Source organism: Protomyctophum bolini, assembly GCF_963924005.1.
Source record: "Protomyctophum bolini genome assembly, chromosome: 22".
Classification (NCBI taxonomy): Eukaryota; Metazoa; Chordata; class Actinopteri; order Myctophiformes; family Myctophidae; genus Protomyctophum; species Protomyctophum bolini.
In genome coordinates, this window is record NC_137883.1 from 32,281,591 (window position 1) to 32,308,229 (window position 26,639).

At 40.7% G+C, this 26,639-nt stretch overlaps 1 protein-coding gene across 3 annotated transcripts in view; it reads right to left on the reverse strand.

The window, feature by feature from the left end:
• LOC308310289 (uncharacterized protein) overlaps nucleotides 1-26,639 on the reverse strand; it is a 151,196-nt gene that overhangs the window by 95,030 nt on the left and 29,527 nt on the right. For all 3 annotated transcript variants that reach the window (XM_080756569.1, XM_080756568.1, XM_080756570.1), the window contains exons 6-8: nucleotides 21,810-21,863; nucleotides 18,265-18,318; nucleotides 2,852-2,896 (exon numbers count right to left, since the gene is read on the reverse strand). In XM_080756569.1, the coding sequence (XP_080612695.1) occupies nucleotides 2,852-2,896; nucleotides 18,265-18,318; nucleotides 21,810-21,863 (153 nt within the window). The remainder of the gene's footprint in view (nucleotides 1-2,851; nucleotides 2,897-18,264; nucleotides 18,319-21,809; nucleotides 21,864-26,639) is intronic.

Genomic DNA, 26,639 nt, shown 5'->3' on the forward strand with positions numbered 1-26,639 from the left:
ATATCGAAAGCCGACCACAGTGGTTGCATGTCTGTGGCGGCCGTGGTGTGTTTATATGCCTCTGTGTTTCTCAGCTTCCTGTTTGGGGGGAAACCCCAAATGTCACCAGATGAGAATGCGTGTCAGGGGTCAGAGGTCAGGGGTGGCAGGAAACCAGCAGAACAGACTAGGATAGTAGCTAATAATGGCCACAGTGGCGAGCTGTGTATTAACGATGCAGTGTGTGATACACCTCATTATACCACAGGTCGTTTCGAGGAAGCAATCTGATTGGTTGAAACAGCCTTCTAGCCGTGGTTCAAACGAGCACCACTCCACACCTAATCAAAACAAAAGATTCAGCTGCTCTGTTCTCCCAGAGCGCTAGCAAACTCGGTGGCTAGGCTAGCTAGTTTCTTGGGACATTTGTGGTCATAGTGACTACATCTGTCATTAAAAAAATATATGTTTTCAGCTATTTTCTTAGTTTTTAGGGTGATGCTTGCAGTGATGCTTGCGGAACTCGACTTCGTCTCCTTCCTGACCGCATCACTGTCGTGGCAATAATCACGTTAACCCACACCATCTCGTGTAATATTGCTTAATTATACAACAGGTCGTTTTGAGGAAGCAATCCGATTGGTTGAACACCTTTTCTAGCCGTGCTTAAAACCACATTATTTCAACGCCTAATCAAAACAAAGAATTCAGCCATGCTTTTCTCCCAGAGCGCAGCAGACTGGCTAGCTAGTTTCTTGGGACATTTGTGGTCGTATACAGTGACTGCATCTGTCATTGAAAAATTATTATTTTTCCACGATTATATTAGTTTTAAGGGTTAAACCACCCGCTCTTGCGTAACATTGCTTAATTATATATATATATTTTGTTCAAATTGCTGGTTCAAAAGTGTTAAATAGCTCTATATATTCTGACAGTAATCATTGATGTAGAGGGTTTGTTCAGTAGAAGGCCTATCCCCATCTCTCCAGCTCTTTAACTCCATTATTGCCCGCTAGGTGGCAGCATAAGCACACCTAACCTGTGCCACCCGTCCAAAGTGACGAATGATTTACGATCGGTCGGGATGTGCGACAGCTCAGCACTCGGAGCTTTAGAGATACAAGGCTTTGAAATAACCACTTTAGCACAATGATATATACTCACGCAAAACAGATCTATAAGCTCACAAGGCGTCATGCATAATGCCTTTGCAGATCTGCAGGCTATTTCCGCTGTTGCCTAGAGTATAATATCACGCCCAAAACAGGGACTTCTACATATCTGCAGTAAAGATTGTAACGTTGCCACACACACACACACACACACAGTGACACAGCACATTCTTAATAGCGTGCAGTGTTTGTACTGGAGTCTAGAGGACTGACCTATAGGGTGTCTAGACCGTTTGGCCCAGTTGAGACTCTGCCAAAAGAGACCTCTCTCTCTTCCCGCCAAAGATTCCCCCCAAGTTAACGTTCACATGCTAAAACGTCCCGGCTCCGCCCCCCTCCTTCCTGTTGTTCTCCTCCGCTATCTTCACCCCGTTACATCGCTGGCGCAGGATTTATGCTTCGTTGCACACCGGTGTCGCACACTCCAAGAATAAACATGCTCAAGATCACAACGCGGACAGAAATAGCCGATCTACAAGCCTTCGGCAGGTGCGAGACGCAGAGGCGAAACTACACATAATTCAGGCTTTTGCTCCCAATCTCCATTGCCTTTCCTTTTTTTTATATATATTTTTTTATCCCACGATTTTGTAACCCATTTTTCACCCCTGTGTCAATATCTAATGTGATCCTGGGCTCTACACACCCTCCACCAACCTAGTCCCCATATATGGGGGACAAGGGGAGACCAACCTAGTCCCCATATATGGGGGACAAGGGGAGAGCAACGGACTTGAACTCATGCTTCCTTCATGCCTGAGTGTCCAAGTTGCTCCTTTACACCTGACAGGGGGGAGTTTCCCTGGTTGGATGTCGTAGCGCGTGGAAGGAACACGTTATTCCAACCAGTTCCTTTCCCCTCCATCAGGCGCCCCGGCTGGCCAGGGGGAGGCAGTGTAGAGACCAGGATTACTGCATGTTTGCCTTTCCTATACACTCTTTTCTGTTTCCTGCATTTCCTCCTCCACCTCCCTCATCTCTCTCTCTCTCTCTCTCTCTCTCTGAAGAGGGCAAACTGACTGATTGTCAGTGGTGGTTCTGGAGAACCGTGGGTCCGACCGACCGACTCGAGTCCGGGCACTGCACTCCCTGTGGGGGGTGTGTGTAAGGCGTGTGCCGAATATGAAGTCGGTGGGGCGAACGGTTCTCGAGTTATACGTGCATTACAACCGTACACACACAGACACACACACACACACACACACACACACACGCACGCAGACACGCAGAGACGTGGCGCGTTCATAGTAGGATGTCAACCGTGCTGCTCGCCGCCATCGGGAATTCCATCGTTGGGATCGCCGCCATCGTTGGGAAGGGTGCAGGCTTTAGTTCCGACATACTATTGATCCGAAACCTCAATCCTAACCTAACCCTAACCGCAAGCACGGGAGCAGCACATGTCGGACCATCGCTTTTTCGCATGGCATCGCATGTCCCCCCGCTTCGGATCTTCGGTGTGTCGGAAAAGCGTGCGCACACCGTTGGGAATTGATGGCATGAAACCAACACCTGCTGTGCGTTTCAGTCTAAATGTTTATAAACCACACATCTGTCTATTGCAGAGACAGTAGAGAGGATAGATATAATGGTAGAGATAGTACAGTAGACAGTATATATACTGTACAGATTGTAGAAGATATGTTAGTAGAGAGGATATGATATATGGTAGTAGAGATAGTAGTAAATGTACTCACAGGATCTCCTGGAAGGCCGGAGGGACCCGGATAGCCTTTAATTCCCTGTTAATATAGAGGAGGAATACAGTTAGATTATTCATAATTATGTTAATATAGAGGAGGAATACAGTTAGATTATTCATATTTATGTTAATATAGAGGAGCAATACAGTTAGATTATTCATAATTATGTTAATATAGAGGAGCAATACAGTTAGATTATTCATATTTATGTTAATATAGAGGAGCAATACAGTTAGATTATTCATAATTATGTTAATATAGAGGAGCAATACAGTTAGATTATTCATAATTATGTTAATATAGAGGAGGAATACAGTTAGATTATTCATAATTATGTTAATATAGAGGAGGAATACAGTTAGATTATTCATATTTATGTTAATATAGAGGAGCAATACAGTTAGATTATTCATAATTATGTTAATATAGAGGAGCAATACAGTTAGATTATTCATAATTATGTTAATATAGAGGAGCAATACAGTTAGATTATTCATAATTATGTTAATATAGAGGAGGAATACAGTTAGATTATTCATATTTATGTTAATATAGAGGAGCAATACAGTTAGATTATTCATAATTATGTTAATATAGAGGAGCAATACAGTTAGATTATTCATAATTATGTTAATATAGAGGAGGAATACAGTTAGATTATTCATATTTATGTTAATATAGAGGAGCAATACAGTTAGATTATTCATAATTATGTTAATATAGAGGAGCAATACAGTTAGATTATTCATAATTATGTTAATATAGAGGATCAATACAGTTAGATTATTCATAATTATGTTAATATAGAGGAGGAATACAGTTAGATTATTCATAATTATGTTAATATAGAGGAGCAATACAGTTAGATTATTCATAATTATGTTAATATAGAGGAGCAATACAGTTAGATTATTCATATTTATGTTAATATAGAGGAGCAATACAGTTAGATTATTCATAATTATGTTAATATAGAGGAGCAATACAGTTAGATTATTCATATTTATGTTAATATAGAGGAGCAATACAGTTAGATTATTCATAATTATGTTAATATAGAGGAGCAATACAGTTAGATTATTCATAATTATGTTAATATAGAGGAGCAATACAGTTAGATTATTCATATTTATGTTAATATAGAGGAGCAATACAGTTAGATTATTCATAATTATGTTAATATAGAGGAGCAATACAGTTAGATTATTCATAATTATGTTAATATAGAGGAGCAATACAGTTAGATTATTCATAATTATGTTAATATAGAGGAGCAATACAGTTAGATTATTCATATTTATGTTAATAGAGGAGCAATACAGTTAGATTATTCATAATTATGTTGATATAGAGGAGCAATACAGTTAGATTATTCATAATTATGTTGATATAGAGGAGCAATACAGTTAGATTATTCATAATTATGTTAATATAGAGGAGCAATACAGTTAGATTATTCATAATTATGTTAATATAGAGGAGCAATACAGTTAGATTATTCATAATTATGTTAATATAGAGGAGCAATACAGTTAGATTATTCATAATTATGTTAATATAGAGGAGCAATACAGTTAGATTATTCATAATTATGTTAATATAGAGGAGCAATACAGTTAGATTATTCATAATTATGTTAATATAGAGGAGGAATACAGTTAGATTATTCATATTTATGTTAATATAGAGGAGCAATACAGTTAGATTATTCATATTTATGTTAATATAGAGGAGCAATACAGTTAGATTATTCATAATTATGTTAATATAGAGGAGCAATACAGTTAGATTATTCATAATTATGTTAATATAGAGGAGCAATACAGTTAGATTATTCATATTTATGTTAATATAGAGGAGCAATACAGTTAGATTATTCATAATTATGTTAATATAGAGGAGCAATACAGTTAGATTATTCATATTTATGTTAATATAGAGGAGCAATACAGTTAGATTATTCATCATTATGTTAATATAGAGCAGCAATACAGTTAGATTATTCATAATTATGTTAATATAGAGGAGGAATACAGTTAGATTATTCATAATTATGTTAATATAGAGGAGGAATACAGTTAGATTATTCATAATTATGTTAATATAGAGGAGGAATACAGTTAGATTATTCATAATTATGTTAATATAGAGGAGCAATACAGTTAGATTATTCATAATTATGTTAATATAGAGGAGGAATACAGTTAGATTATTCATAATTATGTTAATATAGAGGAGCAATACAGTTAGATTATTCATAATTATGTTAATATAGAGGAGCAATACAGTTAGATTATTCATAATTATGTTAATATAGAGGAGGAATACAGTTAGATTATTCATAATTATGTTAATATAGAGGAGCAATACAGTTAGATTATTCATATTTATGTTAATATAGAGGAGCAATACAGTTAGATTATTCATAATTATGTTAATATAGAGGAGCAATACAGTTAGATTATTCATATTTATGTTAATATAGAGGAGCAATACAGTTAGATTATTCATAATTATGTTAATATAGAGGAGCAATACAGTTAGATTATTCATAATTATGTTAATATAGAGGAGGAATACAGTTAGATTATTCATAATTATGTTAATATAGAGGAGGAATACAGTTAGATTATTCATATTTATGTTAATGGAGGAGCAATACAGTTAGATTATTCATATTTATGTTAATGGAGGAGGAATACAGTTAGATTATTCATATGCATGTTAATAGAGGAGCAGTACAGTTAGATTATTCATATTTATGTTAATAGAGGAGCAGTACAGTTAGATTATTCATATTTATGTTAATAGAGGAGCAGTACAGTTAGATTATTCATATTTATGTTAATAGAGGAGCAGTACAGTTAGATTATTCATATTTATGTTAATAGAGGAGCAATACAGTTAGATTATTCATATTTCTACGGCTCTTAACCCATTTTGGGCATCATGTTATGCTTTAGCTATTGAAAAATAGCAGATCTACAAGCTCATAGCTTGTAGATCTGCTATTTTTGAAAAATCAAAGAGCGACTGACATAGAAGTCATTTTTTTAATCTGATCTCAGGTCAGAATGAAAACTGTCAGGATGTAGAAGACATTTTTAGAATCTGCTCTCAGGTCAGAATGGGTTAATGCCAAAACAACATACACTTTTTCCTTTTCCTTCTGAAAACTCTTAGGATTTAGAACATTGGCAGAAACACAAAGCTCATGCCGCGTCACTTAGAATACGGTACTCTTCTGGGGGTCGCCTGGCACAAAACATCTTGGGCTGGGCCGCGGCCAAAGACATGTCACTGTGGGCGTCCTTGGCAGAATAAAACAGTTCTCAAGAACTACTGATTTAGATTTAGAGGGCATTTTGTGGAGAGAATGGGTCTCAGCTCTTAATGGGTTATTGAAGACGGGCCCGGGGCCAGTATAAATGCTCCCCCCAGGCCTGAGAGTGAAGACGGGCCCGGGGCCAGTATAAATGCTCCCCCCAGGCCCGGGGCCAGTATAAATGCTCCCCCCAGGCCCGAGAGTGAAGTCAAAGTCTCTGGGAAGAAAACCCAGAGAAGTTGATCCCCTCAGCAGTGGAGCAGAGCAGAGCAGAGGACGCCACGCGGTGCCATCAAGGCTTCTGCCAGCCAGGGCATCAAACATCATCATACATTCACTCGGGTGCCAGTACTTTAGTTTAGACAGTTTTTGGTTTAGACTAGTCATTGGTTAGACCAGTCATTAGTCCTACAACTACAACCTATCTCAAACCCTCACCCTAAACCTATAACCTCCCACGGGGCAGCACACCTAAACCTAACCAATGTCTAACCAATGACTAGTCTAAATTAAGTATGCACCCCATTCACGCTGCCAATCAGGTGAGCACATTCCGTGTTCAGACACAGACAGACAGAACAGACAGACACGTACACACAAAGCTGTGCATAGGGGCTATAGCGCGCCTCAAAAGAACGTAAACGTAAAGCGATATAATAATGGACAGCTGCAGCTCCAGTCCAACGTACAGTATGAAGCTGCAGGCCGTGCTGAACGCAGTGCGTCACACATCGTGCTCTCCCAGCCAATCATCTCCTGGCTGTCAGGTGACCAGAAGCGTCTGGTGACTCTGTCCCCGTTTCCACACCTAAGCGCAAAACGGTTTTGCGCTGCGGACAGAATAAGCTGTGCGGCGTGGTGTGTGCGCAGCTGGTTTTTAGACAGCTGGTGGATGGGAATTAAGCTCCACCTCCGCGGACGATTGACGCGGGAGGAGAGAGAGAGCGCTTCCGGGAATCTGGCCGTCGTGCAAGTCGTCCAGCGGAAGTGGAGCTTTTTTTCCATCCACCAGCCGTCTATACACCCGGTTTTGAAGCTGTCGGAAAAAAAAAGCTTCAGTGGGATGCGTACCAGTGGGATGCGTACCAGTGGGATGCGTACCAGTGGGATGCGTACCAGTGGGATGCGTACCAGTGGGATGCGTACCAGTGGGATGCGTACCAGTGGGATGCGTACCAGTGGGATGCGTACCAGTGGGATGCGTACCAGGCTACCAGCAGCGGTACAACCTCTGCTTACTAGGAGGCTTACTAGCATGTACTGTAGCATGCGTAGTAGCATGTTGCTAGGTAGTATACTGTACTTGTATAGTATAAGTATGTACTAAAGCGGGGGGGTTTAGCAGCAGCTATAGGGTTTGGGCCGAGTGGAATAGTAAGAGAGTGGCAACACGCAAAGCGGGTGCCTAGTATGGGCTATAGTTCCAAACATTGGAACTATCCCATTGAGATAGAATGAGCTTCACCTCAAAAAAAAAAAGCTTCTGCTCCGAAAACAGGCTCTTTTGATAGTGTGGCAGTACCCTGTGTGTGTGTATCGGAGGAGACATGTGGTTGTCTGTCTGTCTGCAGCGAGACTATGAGCAAACCACAGAACACAACAGGGGGAATCTGGCAACCGATAAATTGAAGAGAAAAATGGGAAACAATAAAAGACAAAAAAAAAACAGTCAAGAGAGAGACTGCCCCGTAATCTCATTAGAAATGAAAAATAACCCCCGAAATGAATACATTGATTAACACATTCTGGGCGGGAACCCCTTTTGGTGTTTTTAAAAGCATTATGTTATGCTTTATAGCTATTGAAAAATAGCAGATCTACAAGCTCATAGCGCGCCACCGAGTGGCGCGCTACGAGCTTGTAGGTCTGCTATTTTTGAAAAATCGAAGAACGACTGACATTTTCAGAATCTGATCTCAGGTCAGAATGGGTTAATCAGACCAGTGTGTGTCCAGTGGAAACCTCGTATGAATCTGATCTCAGGTCAGAATGGGATAAGTTTTCTAATGTTTTGGAAATGCCAGGTTTCTTTCTTTCCCCTCCAGTCAGCATGTTGCTGCGCGGCGTTCCCAGCAGCCAGATGGAAAGATGGAAGCCAGATGGCGTTCCCGGCGTTCCGGTGGCCCGCTCAGCTCAGCGTATAACTCCCTCGCGGAGCGCCGTTTATCCATGTCGCTGCACGGAAAACCTTTTAACCCATTCTGACCTGAGATCAGATTCATACGAGGTTTCCACTGGACACACACTGGTCTGATTAACCCATTCTGACCTGAGATCAGATTCATACGAGGTTTCCACTGGACACACACTGGTCTGATGAACCCATTCTGACCTGAGATCAGATTCATACGAGGTTTCCACTGGACACACACTGGTCTGATTAACCCATTCTGACCTGAGATCAGATTCTAAAAATGTCAGTCGTTCTTCGATTTAAAAAAAAATAGCAGACCTACAAGCTCGTAGCGCGCCACTCGGTGGCGCGCTATGAGCTTGTAGGTCTGCTATTTTTCAATAGCTAAAGCATAACATGTTGCTAACACCAAAATGGGTTCCCGTTCAGAATGGGTTAACGTCCAAAGAATAAACGGTGTTCCAACGCAAACGTTTTCATGTCAAGGACCCCCATATTGACACTAATTAATTAGCCCCGCGGACCCCCCCATTTGAAAAGATATCCCATAGGGACCCCGATAAGAGAAGAGTTTTATGGCTCTATAGCAGTGATTTTCAACCCGTATAATTTCAAGGACAAGACATTAGTCTACTCTACGGTCCCCCATTTAATGGCATTTCTATCTCTGGGACCCACAATTTATTTTGTAAAATCAATGTTAGTTAGTTTAACTTATTTGGTTCCATTTGTAACCTTATGAGTTACATAAGACCCATAAGGGTCCATTTGGTTACAAACTATAATTTGCTAGAATTAATTAGTAAAATGTATAAAAATATTTATATACAGCTTTAATGACTTTCAACCTTGCGTCACTATTTTTTGGCATAATGGCATTATAGGTGAAAAAGGATAAAATAGGCAGGTATAAAATAGTATCAAATAGTATCAAATAGGCAGGGCATACAACAAAAATAAAACAGAAGAGATACAAGCTATCATATGATAGCTCTGTCAAGCCACTGACAGTGACTCAGTGTCTACTGTACTGTACTGTATGTATAGACAAGCTACAGTACGCTGCGGGAGCTGGTGATAGTTTGAGGTGAATAACAGAATCCAGGAGCAGCACGGACCGCCTCGCACAACGCCAAAACAATGTGTGTCTGGGACTCTGGGCCCTCTGTCCAGAACCACACACGGCAGTCCTGATGAGTGTGTGCACGTGCTTGTGTGTGTGTGTGTGTGTGTGTGTGTGTGTGTGTGTGTGCGTGCGTGCGTGTCCCATGCAAGCGCCCCGAATCGTCGGTGGTTAGCCGAGAGAAAGAGTGAGAGTCAACGTTATTGTTCCCAGGAGGAGTTGCGGGCACAGAGCAGAACAGTCTGTTGCTCTATACAGAAGAACAACCTCCCAATAACGGTTTGAAGTGTTTGGCATGAAGCTGGGCTAGTCGTTTTCGTACAGGATATAATAATGCCAGTTCCTTCTCCCGTCCCTATACCGACCAGAACCAACCAGAACCAACCCTATACTGTTGATCTGGGCCGGGAGGTTCTGGACAACTATATATATACGTCTCCTCTTCCCGATGCACACGGGAACCCATATATCGCCGATCGTGGATTGGATGCAGGGTTGTTTTCGTCGACTAGAAACTAAGACGAAACATGTTCGTCGACTAACCTTTTTCCACTGACGAAATCTAAATGGAAACTAAAATGAACACTAAGCTACGATGACTAGAACTATGAGACTAAATATACTGACAATGTCGTCTACAAATAAAAACTAGACTAAAATGTTAACCCATTCTGACCGGGCACCCATTTTGGTGTTAGCATCATGTTATGCTTTATCTATTGAAAAATAGCAGATCTACAAGCTCGTAGCGCGCCACCGAGTGGCGCGCTACGAGCTTGTAGGTCTGCTATTTTAGAAAAATCGAAGAGCGACTGACATTTTTAGAATCTGATCTCAGGTCAGAATGGGTTAATCAGACCTGTGTGTGTCCAGTGGAAAACCTCGTATGAATCTGATCTCAGGTCAGAATGGGTTAAGAAGGGACTATAGTGGACAAGAGATCCAGTATAAGTCATTGTACACATGGTTGCACGCTGAAAATAGCAGATCTACAACAAAATCTGCAACGTGTTGTGAGCTTGTAGATCCACACAGGAACAACTGGGACAGGCGGTACTGGGTTCGAGGCTCCTGTGGCTCTTCATTGGCCCGTTGATATGTGTTACATTTAGGTAAAAAAAAATCGCACCTGTGTGAACTGAGTGGTGCAATCCCCCCCCCCCTCTCTCTCTCATTAGCAGGCAACAGTGCAGCACTCTCTCTCTCTCTCTCTGTTTCTGGCACAACAGCGCCCCTACTGGTACTAATAGTCATACTCGTACTCATTAACGTCACATGGACACATAGGTGAAGGCGTGAACACGGACATTGCTGTTCCTTGGAGTGGTTGCACCACTCAAAAACTGGAAAAAACCTTCGATTCTGCGTGCTATGGGGGCCCCCAGAAGAATGTGGGCCCATGAGGGGCCCTCTTTGGAGGTTAATCTGTCCCTTCATTTGTCCAGTGCTGCTCAACAGGTGGGTGGTGGTGGGCATGCAGATGCGTTACTCTCAACGCTTATAGTCGTAAGAGATGTCTTTATGTCGGGAAGACATAAAACATTCTTAACACTTTCTGGGCGGGAACCCCTTTTGGTGTTTTAAGCTTTATGTTATAATTTAGCTATTGCAAAATAGCAGATCTACAAGCTCATAGTGCTGCACCGAGTGCCGCGCTATGAGCTTGTAGGTCCTGCTATTTTTGAAAAATCGTGAAAATGTAGTGCAAAATCTTTGAATATATATATATTCTTTCAGAGAGAACGTTTTTAACTCAAATCTTTGCTTTCCCTTGAACAACATTTTCAGATGGGGGGGGTCGTGGCATATTACATTATCATTTTTGGGGTTCTTGACATGAAATATTGAGCACCACTGATACAGAAACATGAGGTATTTCAGAAAACTGTCATGATTTAGATATCGATTTAGATATCGACGTAAGGCCTAAATGGGTTAACACAGAAAAGAGAGACGTCTTAGTTTGAAGCGACGTGTCAGATGCTCCTGCTGCTGTCCAAGTGATATAAATCTGTTACGCAACCCCTCCCCCCCCCCCCCCCCGCCCTCCGTGGCGATGGATCACACATCCAGTTGGCGGTGTGTCGTTGTGGAGAATGGATTGTTTTAATTACCGTCACTCACAGCGGATGACTCCCCGACTCAGAGCCAAGAGGGAAAAGTACAGCGGCGGTCTCTATCGTAAGGCCTGAGCTGTAAACTTACAGTATAAAGTACAGTTCGAAATTTAAAAAAGTATTTTTTTAAATGTATTTTTTCATGTTTCTGTATCAGTGGTTCTCATTATTTCATGTCAAGGACCCCCACAAATATATGTAATTGGCCTCCGACCCACATCTGAAAATATGTTGTATACCCTCAGAAGCAAAGATTTGAGTTAAAAACGTTCGCTCTGAAAATAATATATATATTCAAAGATCTGTGCCACATTTTCACGATTTTTCAAAAATAGCAGAGCTACAAGTTCATAGCCGCAGCACTCGGTGCCGCGCTATGATCTTGTAGATCTGCTATTTTTCAAAAGCTAAAGTATAACATAATGCTTTAAAACACCAAAAATCCAGAATGGGTTAAGTGAGTGCTGAGCTTAAACTGTTCTTTCCGAGTGCTGCAGTCTCATCTACTGTACCTGGAAAGGCATTTTGATATATAAATAAAATTAAAAAAATTAAATTAGACCTCTCCTGATTGAACTTGGGACAAACAGCCACACAGTGAGTGTCTGGTGGATATTAACGTATTAATGTTCTGGAGTCAGAGGGAAAAATGTAATAAAGATCTGGGTCCGATTCCAACGTGTGGAAAGAGAGCACACAGTTGGTCCAGAACTGGTAATCCTGTCCCCAGAGAGTCTCTCTCTCTCTCTCTCTCTCATGCGCACGCACACACACACACACACACACACACACACACACACACACACACACACACACACACACACACACACACACACACACACACACACACACACACACACACACACACACACACACACACACACACACACACACACACACACACACACACACACACACACACACTCACCACCTCTTATTTTACAGAGTTCAGCCGCTGCCTCTAACCTTCCCATTACAACTTTTACACGTTTCCCACAGAGAGGTGTTCTCTGGCACGGTGCCAAGAGTCTACACACACACACACACACACACACACACACACACACACATACAACCACACACACACACACACACGCACACACAACTGCTCCAGCGGCAGTGTAAGTGACGTAATAGTAATAAAGCTGGCCAGGTCGTGGTGTGACCAGGCCCGGTGCCGTTGTTGCATCATGGACTGTTAAAGGTTCCCGCCAAGGACTGTGTTGGATTGTGCACACTTTAATGTGCAAGCGAGCGAGCGAGCGTGCATGCGTGCGTGCATGCGTGCGTGCGCGCGTTACTATACTTGTGACGTACCAGTATGGTAGAATTTGAGAAATACATTGTGTGCGCGTGTGTGCGCGTGCGTGCATGTGATACTGTACTTCCTCATTAAGTGTGACAGTCAATTCCAAATGACAACATGGTGTTGGCATGTGAGCTGTTATTGGCCTTCGCTGCAGCCTCTAATCAGCGTATCGTACAGCGTAGCGTACAGCATCACGGCTGGCGGCCTCGTTCGCCCTTTCTCTTTCTGTCTATCCCAGTCAGACCATTCTACAGATGTCTCCTAAATCCTGACAGTTCTCAGAAAAACCCTCATGTTTTTATGTCTGTGGTTATCAAAGTTTTTCATGTCAAGAACCCCAAAAAGTATATGTATTTGGCCACCGACTCGCATCTGAAAATATGTTGTTCCACGGACGCAAAGATTTTAGTTAAAAACGTTTTAATATATATATTCAAAGATTTGAGGCAATTCTTCAACAAATAGCAGACCTATACATTCTCATAGCACGGCACTCAGTGCCGCACTACGAGCTTGTAGATCTGCTATTTTTCAATAGCTAAAGTATAACATATCTAAAAGGGGTTCCCGTTCAGAATGGGTTATCTCTCTGGCAGTGTCAGTGTGAGGAACAGCTCCATGTGATCACAGCGTTAACTCATGTCTCGTGAATTGTTTCCACTCCGTTTTGGGTTCTTTTCCATTTTGTTTAGTTGTTTTTCTTTTTTTTTTCCCAAGATGCTTGATTCAAGGGGTTAGAATCACTACACTCTAGGGGTGTAAAACAAAATCGTTTCGAATTAGAATCGTGATTCCCGTTATGAACGATTAGAAATCGATTCATAATTTCCAAGTTACAGGAGTTTTCACTACATGGTGTTTGTGATATGAAATGTAATCTCACCCTATAAGTAAACATCATTTCTTCAGTCATTTTCAAGTTACTGTATATAGTATAGTAACTCCAGTTGGCTGGAGTAGATTGTGATGAAATCCTATGTATTGAACCGAGAATCATTTTCAATAGAGAATCGTTTTGAATCTGGAAAAATAAATGCTTTCGTTTTTTTGTTTTTTTTTTGGATCGAATGGTGAACCGAAGAATCGGAATCGAATGGAATGGTGGGACACACACAGATTCACAGCCCTACTACACACACACTCATTGAATTGAAACTCATTGAATGGTGGGACACACAAAGATTCACAGCCCTACTACACACACACTCATTGAATTGAAACTCATTGAATGGTGGGACACACAAAGATTCACAGCCCTACTACACACACACTCATTGAATTGAAACTCTTTGAATGGTGGGACACACAAAGATTCACAGCCCTACTACACACACACTCATTGAATTGAAACTCATTGAATGGTGGGACACACAAAGATTCACAGCCCTACTACACACACACTCATTGAATTGAAACTCATTGAATGGTGGGACACACAAAGATTCACAGCCCTACTACACACACACTCATTGAATTGAAACTCATTGAATGGTGGGACACACAAAGATTCACAGCCCTACTACACACACACTCATTGAATTGAAACTCATTGAATGGTGGGACACACAAAGATTCACAGCCCTACTACACACACACTCATTGCACTACGCACTACGAACATGAGGAAACACTACAGCCTGTGTGCTGGTACACCAGAGATCTGTAATTACTATGAGAGTGGGCTGGGGCGAGGCCAGGGATGACATGCACAAGGCCTCTCTCTCCCTCTCTCTCCATCTCCCTCTCTCTCCCTCTCTCTCTCGCTCTCTCTCTGGTAACAATCATCTTCTGTCATGATAACATTTGCACATTAACCCATTCTGACCTGAGATCAGATTCATACCAGGTTTCCACATGGACACACACTGGTCTGATGAACCCATTCTGACCTGAGATCAGATTCTAAAAATGTCAGTCGTTCTTCGAATTTTTCAAAAATAGCAGACCTACAAGCTCGTATCGCGCCACTCGGTGGCGCGATATGAGCTTGTAGATCTGCTATTTTTCAATAGGTAAAGCATAACATGATGCTAACACCAAAATGGGTGCCCGGTCAGAATGGGTTAACCCATTTAGACCTGAGGACGATTCTACAAATGTCTTCTAAATCATGACACTTTTCTGAAAAAACCTCATGTTTCTATATGTCAGTGGTGGTGCTCAAACAGTTTCATGTCAAGGTCCCCCAAAAATATATATGTAATTGGCGGCCGACCCCCCCATCTGAAAATATGTTGTTCCAGGGACCTCCCAGTAGCAAAGAGTTAAAACAATTCGCTCTGAAATATATATTCAAACATTTGAACATTTTCACGATTTTAGCAGAAAATAGCAGACCTACAATATAGCGCGCCACTCGGTGGCTATGAGCTTGTAGATCTGCTATTTTTCAATAGCTAAAGTATAACATAATGCTTTAAAACACCAAAGGGGGTTCCCGGTCCAGAATGGGTTAAGGCTTAACTGGCATGTAAATGACTGCAGTCAGCATGATATGAGCAAACAAACGCAAACCGCTAAAATCTCCTCCAGCGTCGAATTGACCCACATTCATGAAGTCGCCCCGACTTCTGAGAGGAAGCTATTATTATGAAATCAACCGGCCACGGATTATTTTGCCACTTCTTGGAAGGGTTGCAGGGCGCAGTTTAAAGCCCCCCCTCTCCTCGAATGCCTCCGCTGTGTATATGTGGGGGCCGGCTGGCGGTGGTGATGTAACAGGCCAGCAATTCAAAACCTTCACAGTGGTGAAAAGTAACTAAGTAAGTACATGTCATCAAGTATAAATCGAGTTACACAAATCCATTCAAGCCAATTTTATACTTGAGCTAAAATAAATCTTTTTTTGTTTGCTTTTACTCAAGTTAAACTCTTAAAAGCCATTTTGGGCGGGAACCCCCTGTTGGTGTTTTAAATCATTATGTTTGTATACTTTAGCTATTGAAAAACAGCAGATCTACAAGCTCATAGCGCGGCACCGAGTGCCGCGCTATGAGCTTGTAGGTCTGCTATTTTTGAAAGATCGCGAAAATGTGCCTCAAATCTTTGAGTATAATATATATTATTGAGTGAACGTTTTTAACTCAAATCTTTGCTTCTGGGGGGTGGTCTCTGGAACTACATATTTTCAGATGGGGGGGGCGGAGGCATATTTGATATTACATATCGTTTCTGGGGTCCTTGACATGAAATATTGAGCACCACTGATACAGAAACATGAGGTATTTCAGAAAACTGTCAGGATTTAAAAAACTTTTTTTTTATTTCAAGGCCTAAATGGAATAACACAGGCCTTTTACTTTCTAACAGAGCATATCCACATGTTGGTGTTTTGCTATTGTTACTCAACTATCAGGGTAACGGCTTTCCACCACAACTGAAGAGGAGTCAGAGAACACAGGTGCGGCGCCCCAGACGCCTGCACTGCGTTCGGCCGCCAAAGCTCCAAAACAAGAGCTCAAACATCCAGGGAGAGCCAGAGAGATAGAGTCGTTTGGCCGAGCCCTCCAAGCAGCCCAACTTCTGAGAGAATCCCCCCCCCCCCCCCCCCCCCCCTCAAAAGGGAACTCTGCCAGCAGGCGGGGGTGTGAAGGGGGATGGTGAAGTAAAGTATGCACTGTATGCTTTGATTTATAGATCCTCTGTATCACACCCCCACCCCTTCCCCGCATTCATTGATTTAGTCGTTCATTCAAAGCCACTGATTTGTGGGCCTTTTGACCACTTAACCCATTCTGACCTGAGATCAGATTCATACGAGGTTTCCACGGGACACACACTGGTCTGATGAACCCATTCTGACCTGAGATCAGATTTTAAAAAATGTCAGTCGTTCTTCGATTTTTCAAAAATAGCAGACCTACAAGCTCGTATCGCGCCACTCGGTGGCGCGATATGAGCTTGTAGATCTGCTATTTTTCAATAGCTAAAGCATAACATGATGCTAACACCAAAATGGGTGCCCGGTCAGAATGGGTTAAACAGGGCAAATGGGGGATTTATCGAGCATCGCAGTCTCTCCCCCTCGAAAGACCCGGAAAAGAATTCCCCGTTCATTTTCCTCGTAGACTTTTCAAAAAAGTATTTATTTAAAGACGTTTATCCGCCGCGGACAAAGCCAACTGGAAGTCGTGACAAATCATGACAACAAACACAATGTTTTTGGGGCCGATCAAATAATTAGAAAGACACTTTTTTTTGTTTAGTTTTTCTTCATAGAAATTATTTGATCGGCCCCAAAACGTTGTGTCATCATTAGTCACAACTCCAGTTGGCTTTGTCCGCGGCGTAAAACGTCTTTAAAAATATAAACAAGCTGTCTCTGCCTTATTGTCAGGGAGGTGTCTCTGTGTCGTTTGCGACAGTCAGTCACTCATATTATGATACAGTCTGTTTCTAGCAAAATGACTAACTCAGTAGCAGTAACATTAGCGTTTTCTCTCAGTCAGTTGATTCTTCATATCCATATGAGTGAAGCGGCCGGGGTGACCTATGGGGATTATCCCATTCTGACCGGGAACCCATTTTGGTGTTGGCATCATGTTATGCTTTAGCTATTGAAAAATAGCAGATCTACAAGCTCATAGCGCGCCACCGAGTGGCGCGCTACGAGCTTGTAGGTCTGCTATTTTTGAAAAATCGAAGAGCGACTGATTTTTTTTAGAATCTGATCTCAGGTCAGAATGGGTTAATCAGACCAGTGTGTGTCCAGTGGAAACCTCGTATGAATCTGATCTCAGGTCAGAATGGGTTAAAATACAAATAAAAAGTACATGAACCCGTGGATGTATAGCGTCCTCTACCGATTTTGACGTCAGTGGACTTCGGTGCTCTATAGCGGCTCTATCCTAAGTGTTTTACATTCAGCCATTCACACACATCTGCATTCAGCCATTCACACACATCATGCACACTGGTTGGCAGATGAAACCAAGCAGCCACTGCCTGAACCACTGCCCCACCCCCTAAACCATCCCATACATCAATCAATCTTCAACCGCTTATCCGTAGTCTTGTTGCGGGGGCAACAGCTCCATACCAGAGAGCTCCGGACGTCCCTCTCCAGAGCAACATTAGTAACTTATTCCTCCTGGGGGTTCGCGAGGCGTTCCAAGGTGAAAAAAACAAGGGTTTTCAACAGACGCTGTGATCGACTCGCGGTCTGTTTTTTTTTTTCTGCACCGAGTGAGAGAACAACAACCGGTCCAGACAACCACACACAGCATGTTGTCATTGTAACATCCGGTTATGGATATTTCGCTTTTCAAATAAAGTGTTACGCGCGATAAAACCTTTGGCAATGCGCGATGTTAATGCTGGCCGCAAGCCGGTTACGCTTTTAGATTTTTATTGGGTTTTTGTTTGGGTTTTTTTTTTTGCAACAACAGCAGAATTCTTACCTTCCGTCCATCTTGTCCGGTCAGTCCAGGAGGCCCCATCGCACCCAGCTCTCCCTGAAAAGCACAGTGTTCATTTAGAGAGTGTAGAACTTATAACACTGTGTAGAATAATAAAGGACAGTGTTCATTTAGAGAGTGTTTAACTTATAACACTATGTGTAGAATAATAAAGCACAGTGTTCATTTAGAGAGTGTATAACTTATAACACTATGTGTAGAATAATAAAGGACAGTGTTCATTTAGAGAGTGTATAACTTATAACACTGTGTAGAATAATAAAGGACAGTGTTCATTTAGAGAGTGTTTAACTTATAACACTGTGTAGAATAATAAAGGACAGTGTTCATTTAGAGAGTGTTTAACTTATAACACTATGTGTAGAATAATAAAGGACAGTGTTCATTTAGAGAGTGTATAACTTATAACACTATGTGTAGAATAATAAAGGACAGTGTTCATTTAGAGAGTGTTTAACTTATAACACTATGTGTAGAATAATAAAGGACAGTGTTCATTTAGAGTGTTTAACTTATAACACTATGTGTAGAATAATAAAGGACAGTGTTCATTTAGAGAGTGTTTAACTTATAACACTATGTGTAGAATAATAAAGCACAGTGTTCATTTAGAGAGTGTGGAACTTATAACACTATGTGTAGAATAATAAAGCACAGTGTTCATTTAGAGAGTGTATAACTTATAACACTGTGTAGAATAATAAAGGACAGTGTTCATTTAGAGAGTGTTTAACTTATAACACTATGTGTAGAATAATAAAGGACAGTGTTCATTTAGAGAGTGTATAACTTATAACACTATGTGTAGAATAATAAAGGACAGTGTTCATTTAGAGAGTGTTTAACTTATAACACTATGTGTAGAATAATAAAGGACAGTGTTCATTTAGAGAGTGTATAACTTATAACACTGTGTAGAATAATAAAGGACAGTGTTCATTTAGAGAGTGTTTAACTTATAACACTGTGTAGAATAATAAAGCACAGTGTTCATTTAGAGAGTGTTTAACTTATAACACTATGTGTAGAATAATAAAGGACAGTGTTCATTTAGAGAGTGTTTAACTTATAACACTATGTGTAGAATAATAAAGGACAGTGTTCATTTAGAGAGTGTTTAACTTATAACACTGTGTAGAATAATAAAGCACAGTGTTCATTTAGAGTGTATAACTTATAACACTATGTGTAGAATAATAAAGGACAGTGTTCATTTAGAGAGTGTTTAACTTATAACACTGTGTAGAATAATAAAGCACAGTGTTCATTTAGAGAGTGTTTAACTTATAACACTATGTGTAGAATAATAAAGGACAGTGTTCATTTAGAGAGTGTTTAACTTATAACACTATGTGTAGAATAATAAAGGACAGTGTTCATTTAGAGAGTGTATAACTTATAACACTGTGTAGAATAATAAAGGACAGTGTTCATTTAGAGAGTGTATAACTTATAACACTATGTGTAGAATAATAAAGGACAGTGTTCATTTAGAGAGTGTTTAACTTATAACACTGTGTAGAATAATAAAGGACAGTGTTCATTTAGAGAGTGTTTAACTTATAACACTGTGTAGAATAATAAAGCACAGTGTTCATTTAGAGAGTGTTTAACTTATAACACTATGTGTAGAATAATAAAGGACAGTGTTCATTTAGAGAGTGTTTAACTTATAACACTATGTGTAGAATAATAAAGGACAGTGTTCATTTAGAGAGTGTTTAACTTATAACACTATGTGTAGAATAATAAAGGACAGTGTTCATTTAGAGAGTGTATAACTTATAACACTATGTGTAGAATAATAAAGGACAGTGTTCATTTAGAGAGTGTTTAACTTATAACACTGTGTAGAATAATAAAGGACAGTGTTCATTTAGAGAGTGTTTAACTTATAACACTATGTGTAGAATAATAAAGGACAGTGTTCATTTAGAGAGTGTATAACTTATAACACTGTGTAGAATAATAAAGGACAGTGTTCATTTAGAGAGTGTTTAACTTATAACACTGTGTAGAATAATAAAGGACAGTGTTCATTTAGAGTGTGTATAACTTATAACACTGTGTAGAATAATAAAGCACAGTGTTCATTTAGAGAGTGTATAACTTATAACACTGTGTAGAATAATAAAGGACAGTGTTCATTTAGAGAGTGTTTAACTTATAACACTGTGTAGAATAATAAAGGACAGTGTTCATTTAGAGAGTGTTTAACTTATAACACTATGTGTAGAATAATAAAGGACAGTGTTCATTTAGAGAGTGTTTAACTTATAACACTGTGTAGAATAATAAAGGACAGTGTTCATTTAGAGTGTTTAACTTATAACACTGTGTAGAATAATAAAGGACAGTGTTCATTTAGAGAGTGTTTAACTTATAACACCGTGTAGAATAATAAAGGACAGTGTTCATTTAGAGTGTGTATAACTTATAACACTGTGTAGAATAATAAAGCACAGTGTTCATTTAGAGAGTGTATAACTTATAACACTGTGTAGAATAATAAAGGACAGTGTTCATTTAGAGAGTGTTTAACTTATAACACTGTGTAGAATAATAAAGGACAGTGTTCATTTAGAGAGTGTTTAACTTATAACACTATGTGTAGAATAATAAAGGACAGTGTTCATTTAGAGAGTGTTTAACTTATAACACTGTGTAGAATAATAAAGGACAGTGTTCATTTAGAGTGTTTAACTTATAACACTGTGTAGAATAATAAAGGACAGTGTTCATTTAGAGAGTGTTTAACTTATAACACCGTGTAGAATAATAAAGGACAGTGTTCATTTAGAGAGTGTATAACTTATAACACTGTGTAGAATAATAAAGGACAGTGTTCATTTAGAGAGTGTTTAACTTATAACACTATGTGTAGAATAATAAAGCACAGTGTTCATTTAGAGAGTGTTTAACTTATAACACTATGTGTAGAATAATAAAGGACAGTGTTCATTTAGAGAGTGTTTAACTTATAACACTGTGTAGAATAATAAAGGACAGTGTTCATTTAGAGAGTGTATAACTTATAACACTGTGTAGAATAATAAAGCACAGTGTTCATTTAGAGAGTGTAGAACTTATAACACTGTGTAGAATAATAAAGCACAGTGTTCATTTAGAGAGTGTAGAACTTATAACACTGTGTAGAATAATAAAGCACAGTGTTCATTTAGAGAGTGTATAACTTATAACACTGTGTAGAATAATAAAGCACAGTGTTCATTTAGAGAGTGTGGAACTTATAACACTGTAGAATAATAAAGTACAGTGTTCATTTAGAGAGTGTAGAACTTATAACACTGTGTAGAATAAGTGTATGAGAGGATGTTTGGTCAGGTAGGTATAACTTAAATAACACTGTGTAGAATAAGTGTATGAGAGGATGTTTGGTCAGGTAGGTATAACTTAAATAACACTGTGTAGAATAAGTGTATGAGAGGATGTTTGGTCAGGTATGTCTTATAACACTGTGTAGAATAAGTGTATGAGAGGATGTTTGGTCAGGTAGGTACGCCTACTTTATCTCCTTTGGGGGATCGGCCTGGGGACAGTCCCGGGTCACCCTTATGTCCCTGGAGAACAAAACAAGATGGAGATATAGGATTAGTCTTCATGTTGCATTGCTGCATCACTCGGCTTTATTACAGAACCCCCCTCATCGTACAAGAGTGTCGCACAACGATGCGACGTGTTGTAGAGCTTTATTTCACTTCTAGTGACTTTTACTAGTTGTTTAACTACCCATTATGTAAACTAGTACCAACAAGGTCAACTAGTGGATGTACTAGTCGACTAGTTGAATAGTCGACCAGCCCTGTTGTGAGCTTGTAGATCTGCTATTGTCCCTATTTTTTATTTAAATGTTTTAAAAATAAGAATTAAAAAAGGGAACTTTGCACCCGAAAGCGACAGACATTAAACGATATCAACGTTGGGACCAACCGGCCCCCCATTAGTGCAGGACTAGGCGCTTAAAGTGTTTACACTAGAGTGCACGCTGCAGTCCATTTCACATGCAGCGTTTCAAGTTTACCCTGACACACTTTGCACTCCCCATCGCCATGTATAGAGAGATGACGGGGAGTGACCAGGGGGAGTGACCAGGGGGGAGTGACCAGGCACATTCTTCTGCCTTCTGGGGCAGTGGAGGATATACTGTCCTTCCTCTGGAGGCAGGCATGCATGCAGCGAGAGGGACACCACACCACTGTCAGCGGGATCTGGGTCAGCGACTCAGCGAGCGCTGCGTTCAAGGAGCAGTAAATCACACACTTGTGAAATCACACAGCAGAGCCTGCAGTGGACACAGCAGAGCCTGCAGTGGACACAGCAGAGCCTGCAGTGGACACTGCAGAGACTGCAGTGGACACAGCAGAGCCTGCAGTGGACACAGCAGGCCTGCAGTGGACACAGCAGAGCCTGCAGTGGACACAGCAGAGCCTGCAGTGGACACAGCAGAGCCTGCAGTGGACACAGCAGAGCCTGCAGTGGACACAGCAGAGCCTGCAGTGGACACAGCAGAGCCTGCAGTGGACACAGCAGAGCCTGCAGTGGACACAGCAGAGCCTGCAGTGGACACAGCAGAGCCTGCAGTGGACACAGCAGAGCCTGCAGTGGACACCAGTCAGTTTCTCAGACTTTTTTTTTGTTGTGGCTTTAACGTTATTCTTTATCTATTGAAAAATAGCAGATCTACAAGCTCACAGCACTGCACCGAGTGCACCGCGTGCCGCACTATGAGCTTGTTGATCTGCTACTTTTGACTATCACTGACATACAAATATGTACTGACATATATATATATACATATATATATATATATATATATACAAATATTTCAGAAAACTGTCAGGATTTAGAAAACATTTTTTTAAATTTCAGGGGGCATCAATTTCGACATCAATGGGTTGACTGTTGTCTGTTTCTATCATTCATCAAACTGAACTACGGAAGTTATTCTGGAACATATTGGACTCCATCCATGCCATCCACTTGGAGTTGGAGAACCATTTTGAAAACAAAATATTATAGTTATCGTTACAGTTACAGTTCATGGTGTGTGGAGTCTGTGGACAGCGCTGGCCTTTACTTTGGAGGCCAGCCACGACCACAGAACCTTTACCGTGAGATTACAGAGATCATTGGATCTCCTACACAGCTCGTTTAGCGCATTACCACTTGGCTACGGAGACAGAGGCCATATTGTGTGCGAGCCTCTTTTTATGTACTCGTGCATTTAATGTTCTCCCTCCCATGACTCGTAAAAGGAAGAGGTTACGAAGGCCATTCTCCTGAGTGCAAAAGCTAACAATACTTTGGGAGTTTATAGCCCACGCTTGGAAAGGTGACACGTCCCATACGCGTCCCGCTAAAGACTACTCCATCCATCAATGATCCAGGTTCTGGAATGGGGACGAGACTCTGTGAGGGCCCCCATTAGCACCTCCACCAGACCATGGAAAACGACAGCTCGGCACTAAAAATGATCATCCTGTGAATTTACCGCAGAACCAACGTCCAACACAACCAGAGCCAAGACGTGATACCAGGGCCAACATCTACATCATGGGTTTTCAACAGGAGGTCAGTCCGTGGACCACAATCTCAAGAAGGGGTGGAAGTGCACCGGATTGTCTGGTTGAGACATTCATTATTATTAGGACATTTTAACAGTAGTAGTCAACGGTTGAGAAACAGTGGGATGTATTCATGTATACACATGGGATGGATAGCAAGTGTTAACTTACAAAAGCACTAATCTTAGCCCATATCCCCACCCAACACAATAGTGGTCCACATTCATACACCGATTGCGGCGGAAGCCATGCAAGGTACCAACCAGCACATCGGGAGCAATTTGGGGGTTCAGTGTCTTTGCCCAAGGACACTTCGACATGTAGACAGGAGGAGTAGGAGCCGGGATTTGAACCCGCCGACCCATGGATCATTGGACGACCTGCTCTACCTCCTGAGCCACAGTAGACAATGTCTAAAATCCAAGCCACAGATGTATTTACGCTCTGAATATTCGGACACTAAATGGTATTGTACAGATGGATGAATCGGGTGGAAATGTCACTGGATTTTATACTATTTTGTTATTTAATGTCGCTAACATTGTTACAATGTTACAAACAAGGTCGCTAACATTACTATGAAAACCTGCATCTCCCGTCAGTTAGTCACACCTCCATATATGGTCAGGCCTCGTGACATCACGCCTCGTGACACGTCACGCCACCATGTATGGCCATCTTCCATTATATGAAGATCACAACACTGACCTCATTAAACCCTGGATAGCCATACATGGAGAAGACTAGGATCATCACCTATAGATCTCCATATATGGAGCCGGCCAGCAACTCTACATCTGACCTCAAACCTCAAACGTGTGCCCTCAAATGGAGCTTACCTGTTGACATTCCATATGTTGATCTGACATAATCAAACCCTGTACACTCAAGACACGCTCCATATATGGCCAGTACAGAATTAATTCCATATGTCGATCTGTCGACTTTTTAAAATATATTTTTTTCTGAAAAACCTCATGTTTCTATATCAGTGGTCCTCAATATTTCATGTCAAGGACCCCAACAATTATTATGTAATATGCCACCGACCCCCATCTGAAAATATGTTGTTCCAGGGACCTCTCAGAAGCAAAGATTTGAGTTAAAAACGTTTGCTCTGAAAGAATATATTCAAAGATTTTTTTTTCAAAAATAGCAGACCTACAAGCTCGTAGTGCGGCACCGATCTGCTATTTTTCAATAGCTAAAGCATAACATAATGCTAACACCAAAAGGGTTTCCCGCTCAGAATGGGTTAAGCTCCAACTCACACACATATACACAATATACTGTAAGGGTTATGGTTTTCCTTGGTAATATCAAAGGTTTCAGCCAAAGCATGGTATCAATTAAGTATCTTTTTTCTTTCCCCTGTCAAAGACGGGGTGGAAAATGTTGAAATCCAATGCATTCACAGCGAGGATTAGGTAAGGACTTAAAACATGAGCGAGTTTCCATTCTACCCGTGTTCCGTCTTAACATACAGACCCCTTTGTGGACGCATCGTAACGTATTTCACGGTCTTTAACGGCTGTGGCAGCTCCAACCACTCGGAACAGAGACTCATATAACCAAGTACTGTGCTTGGTTATTGTGAATAAGTATCGCCTACTTAAAATTGTCTGGTTATAACCAACACCGATTGCAGCCCATTGCAGTATACTTGCTCGCTCTGCTTGCACAAGTATAAACACATATTAGTATATCGGCTATCGGCAACGTAGTTATATTAAACCATCAGTATCGGCCAATATCTTCCCTATCGGTGCATCCGTGCTTAATACTTTATGAACTTCTAGTTCATAAACGTATATTAGTACAGTAGGGAGTGTTGGGAAAGTTCTTTTTTTTTTTAGGAACTAGTTCAGTTCACAGTTCAACATTTTTAAAATGAACTAGTTCCGTTCATAGTTCATCATTAAAAAATTTGAACTAAAGTTCATCGTTTGAAAAATGAACTACTTTTTTTGCTTTAATTTTTATATATTTTTTACATTTTACAAAAATTGCTCTTTTGCAATGTGAAATGCCACCGAATTATTTTTCCTTCTCTATATGGGCTTTTGCATGCTTTTATTGTGAAGGCAAAAGTTCTGAATGTTCTCAGAGCCTGCATCTCCGCATGCTGGGGTTGGCTGATCTACAAGCTCACAACGTGTCCGGACGCGACGAGTTGTGAGCTTGTATATCAGCTATTTTCAGCACGGAACACATTGTACGGCGAAGAATAAATCAGGCATCACTGCGCTTCATTCACTGTGGAAGAGAGATGTCTTTTGTTGGCCGTTCGTGGCGATATTATGGACACGTACCTCCTCGAAGCGATAATAACCAACTAAGCTATTGGAAGCTATTTTTCGTGGCACCTTATGTTTAATCAAACAACAACAAGTTCCCTCAGTGTTTGTGTTAGGAGTTGGGACAGTGTCTGCTGTCTGTCAGCGTGCATGATCATCATGCAGTAGCTAGATGCGCGCTCCAGTGACGGCTGAGAAAAATTAGTTAATTTGTGTCGGATAGGGACTTATTGGTGGGTTTTCCGCTAAATATTAAGGCATGTTTAGGGTGTGTTTTAGTGCCGGGGATTTCGCCTGGAAGGCTCTATTGAAACACTCACTCTTGAACGAAAGTTGAACGTGAAAAAGTGACGTTCACACACGCCAGAAATGAACGCGTTCACAATGACTTCATCAAACAGAAATACAATACGTTTAGTTCACGTTTACCCTAAATATGAACGATTACGTGAACGATCGTTCTTTGAACGCATTC